The sequence below is a fragment of the Plasmodium reichenowi genome, chromosome 12 (genome assembly GCF_001601855.1).
Source record: "Plasmodium reichenowi strain SY57 chromosome 12, whole genome shotgun sequence".
Taxonomy (NCBI): domain Eukaryota; phylum Apicomplexa; class Aconoidasida; order Haemosporida; family Plasmodiidae; genus Plasmodium; species Plasmodium reichenowi.
The window spans coordinates 1,157,592-1,162,248 of record NC_033657.1 but is presented as its reverse complement, the minus strand read 5'-3'; the positions used below and the strand labels follow the sequence as shown (position 1 = coordinate 1,162,248).

Genomic DNA, 4,657 nt, shown 5'->3' with positions numbered 1-4,657 from the left:
AAAAAAAAAAAAAAAAAAAAAAAAAAAAAAAAAAAAAAAAAAAAAAAAAAAAATTGAATATTTACATGCAAAACAATGTTATATATTATATATAATATATAAATTTATTATTTTATATATATGTAAAAATTATAAATAATTTCATTTTAATTTTTAGTATTATTTCTTAATATATATTTATATAAATAAATAATATATTTATATATATTTATATGTATATATATATATATATATATATATATATATATATATATAATAATATATATAAATATAAATTCTAAGGAAAATGCTAAAAATAAATAGTACAATATTTAAAAATTTTCACGCTATTAAATATATATGGCATATATAAGAGAAATATGAAGGTATATATTTTATATACATTAGATATATTTTTTTTTGAATTACTAATCTTTAAAAAATATATTTTTTTTCAATGTGTAATTTAAAAAAAAAAAATAAATAAAAAAAATAAAAAAAAATGAAAAGAAAATAAAAAAAAAAATTAAAATATGTAATCATTATAATTCGCATATTTTCTTTTATATATTGAATATATATATTATATATATATGAATTGTTATTTTTTTATTTTGAATCTTCAAATATATTATGTTTATAATATATATATATATTTATAATTTATGTATAACATTTTATTTAACAAATGTAATATTTTATGTTTTTATATATCTTGATAATCTATATGAACGTGTGCATGACAAATTTTCATTATGTGGAATTATATTTTCATTAGATAAATTACATAATTGTTTAATTTCTTTAATTGAAGAAGTGCATATATGTTTATTTACCTTTTTATAACATTTTTTGTGGATAATATTAGTTTGTTTGTTTTTCTTATTGTATAGCGTTATATTTTTTTTTTTATTAATAATATTATCTATATGTTGATTTTTATAATAATTATTGATCGAACCTGTTGTTTTTATAATATTCTTTCTTCTATTATTTCTTTTATTATAATTAATAATTCTTTTCTTTTCTTTATCAGTAGTAATTTTATAAGAAAATTTTTTTTTTAAAATATTATCTTTTTGTGTCTCAATTATATTTGCTTTTTTTTTTTTTTTCCCTTTTGTGTTACTATTTAATGTATTTATCTTTGTTATATTTTTTAGAATATTTTTATTGTTAATTTCTTTTTTTTTAATAACGCTTTTGTTTCTGCTTTTATCGATCATATTTATATCTTTATAATTAACCATTTTAACAGTTTTATTTTGTGAACAAGTCAAAACGGATTCTTCCACATTTTTTTCAGAAATGTTCTTTTTATTATCTTTTAGGTCATCATCTACCTGTATCTGTATTCTTTGTATTTTATTATCATTATGTATATTATTAAGAATATTTGTGTCTTCTTCATTATTTTTTGTATTATATGAATCTTTAATATTACCTTGTTCTTTAGTTTCATCTACATTTATAATATTATTATCATTATTATTATTGTCGTCCTTGTTGTTCTTGTTGGTGATAGTTTGTTTATATAAACACCTATTTATATTTATATTCATATTGTTATAAAACTCTTCATTCATATCACATGTATTGGAGGTTGTACTAATAATGTTATAATTTGGAATTGAAGATATTGAGTTATGCTCATCTTTTAAACCATTATTTTCTGTGATATCATCTATCCCTATTATGGATTCATAATTAATTAATTTTTGTTCATACAAATGTTCATTTTTATTTTGATTGTCCACATTATTTTCATTCGTTTTTTCATATAAAAAATGTATATCCAAATTATTTTTGTTTTTCATATTTCTTACTTTTTTACATACATTCATTTTTGTCTCTTTACTTCCTTCGTTTCGTGATCGTTTTTTTTTCTCCTTATTGTTCAAGTTTAATAAAATATTCATAGTATGTTTCTTTTTATTTTCATTATAATAATTATTATTATTATTATTATGATCAATTATCATATATTGTTCAGCGTTTATTTTTTGTAAAAGGTTATTATTATTTGAGTTTGTATGAATATTACTATTATAAGAGCCGTTCCCATTTTTAACATGTTCATAATAATTATTACTACTTGCAGAATTATAAATATTATGAAAATTATTTTTATTATTGTTACTTTTAGTACTATTATTATCATTAATATTACTAGTAGTTGTAGTATGTATGTTCTCATTATTGTTATCCTGTTTATTCATTTCATCATTACTAATATTATTATTTATTATGAAAAAATTTTCCTTGCCTATAATTGTTTTTTCTTTTTGAGGCTTGTTCTTATTTGCTGTTAAACTAATAAATAATTGATCATCATGCCTAAGAATGTTATAATCATTTATATTTATCAATATATGCTTATTTTCATCGATGTTTATTTTTTCTTTTCTTTTTCGTTTTTTTTTCTCTTCCCCAATGACGTTCTCAATATTTTGTTCAATTACAAGATTGTTCATATTTTTTGCATCAACAATAGGAGCATTATCTTTTTTTTCTACACTTTTTATTTGTACTTGATCTTCTTCATTTATTTTATCATTCCTATTTTCTTCACTTATATATACCTTCTGTTCTTCTGTAATATCCTTAGACAAAATATTTTCACTGCTTGTTTCTACTATATCTTTTTCCTGATTTGCACACATTTTTTTTTCTTCACGTTCTTTATTTTGGCTAGTCATCGTTTCATTAATGGCTAGCTCACTATCCACACTTTCTTCACAATAAAAATTAGTTTTTTTTTCTAATTTTACATTTCTTAAATCGTTTAAATATTCACTTAATGTGATAAGATTTAAATCTTTACTATAATCAGGCACATGATACTCTAAAAAGGAAAGTGTAAAAGTATACAATAGTATACACATATATAAAAACATAAGCATAAATATAAACATAAATATAAATAAATAAATAAATATATATATATATATATATATATATATATATATATTATATTTATTTATAAGGGTCTCTATAAATTTCATGTTTTTAATATACCCTTTTCGATTATTCTAGAATAATTTTCTGATAAGGAATTTATGTTTAGTAAAAATTTTTCAATAATATTTTCTTTAATTATATTTTCATCAATTGACATTACTTGTTCAGGAAAAAAAAATAAAAACAGTTCTTTTAATTCTTCAAATGTTAATAAATTCATCGTTGACACAAATTCTATTTCAAGTTTAATTAAATTATAATCTTTTGTAACATTTTTTTCAACGATATTTTCTTTTTCTATTGTTATTTGTTTTTCCGTGTTAAAATTGTTTATAAATTTTAATCGATCATCTGAAGTTCTTTCGTTAATCTTTTCAAAAATAAAAAAAAATAATAAAATATAAACATAAATATAAATATAAATATAAATATATATATATATATATATACATATATGTTACAACTATTATGTATGTGAACCTTTAATTCATCTATGACACTATTTTTTAAACCATGATTAAAGGTAACCATGTGATATAATACACTACTTTTTTTTTTAAAAAGTTGTCTATCTCTACAATATATGCCTTAAAAAATAATATATATATATATATATGTATGTATTATATATGTATATTTTATATATTTTTTATTTATTTATTTACATTGAAAGCCTAATTTTTTTTTGTCCTTTTTGTTCAAAACATTTATAAACCTTAAAAAGGTAATAATAAATATACGCAAATTTTTTATTTCCATATGAAAAAATTTTATTTGTAAAAGGTTGTTATATTATATTATATATATATATATATCTACAAATATACCTCAACCCGCTTATTGCATCAGTTTCCCAAGTATAGGACACATTAAATGATTGATTTTTTTCCTATATTAATATAAAATTAAATATTTTAATTTTTTTTTTTTTTTTTTTTTTTCTTTTACAACTTATATTATTTTACATTTTGCTGGACATTTTTTTTTTCTTTATCTTCTATATCCTTTTTTGTTACATCCTCATTTTTTAAAGATGATTCTTTTATTAAATCTTTTAAAAAAAATTTAGTTATTCCATTATTTTCCTAAGAACAAGAGATATTAATAGATACAAAATTAATATAAAAGTATTTATATGAAGGGGTGGTGGTGGTACATAAATATAAGTATAAAAATATAAAAAAAAAAATATATATATATATATTTTACTTTGACACATTCTGTAGTTCTTTGCCTATAGCATATTCCCTTTGAATTGCTTATAGGAAACTGAATTATAATAAAAAATAAAATGATAAAAATTGATAAGTATAATATATATATATATATATATATATTTATTTATTTATTTATATTTATTCATATAATTCTTTATGAATTTATTACTTGACAAATGCTCATTTTTTTTTTTTTTTTTAGAAACAATTTAATAAGAAAGGGATAATAGTAAAGTATATTTAAAGAAATATATCATATATAAAATTATTTTAATACTTAACGAAAAAATATATATATATATATATATATATTTTGTCCACAACATAAATACATATATTAATATTATGTATTATATATAATTCATTTATAAAAAAAATAATAACAAAAAACAAAATACGCAGTTATATATAAAAAAAAAAAAAAAAAAAAAAAAAAAAAATAAAATATATTTTTAAAATTTTATAAAAAAAAATTTTTTAAAAAAATATATTTTTATTAA

General features: G+C 17.2%; 1 protein-coding gene across 1 annotated transcript; it reads right to left on the bottom strand.

The window, feature by feature from the left end:
• Positions 1-677: 677 nt before the first annotated feature.
• PRSY57_1230300 (hypothetical protein) lies at positions 678-4,341 on the bottom strand (the record flags this gene model as incomplete). The annotated part of the gene is made up of 8 exons (XM_012908722.2): positions 678-2,824; positions 2,998-3,310; positions 3,421-3,527; positions 3,606-3,655; positions 3,768-3,829; positions 3,906-4,025; positions 4,150-4,209; positions 4,327-4,341. The coding sequence occupies 8 exons, from the start codon at positions 4,339-4,341 to the stop codon at positions 678-680; spliced, it is 2,874 nt and encodes a 957-aa protein (XP_012764176.2).
• Between the last annotated feature and the right edge of the window lie 316 nt (positions 4,342-4,657).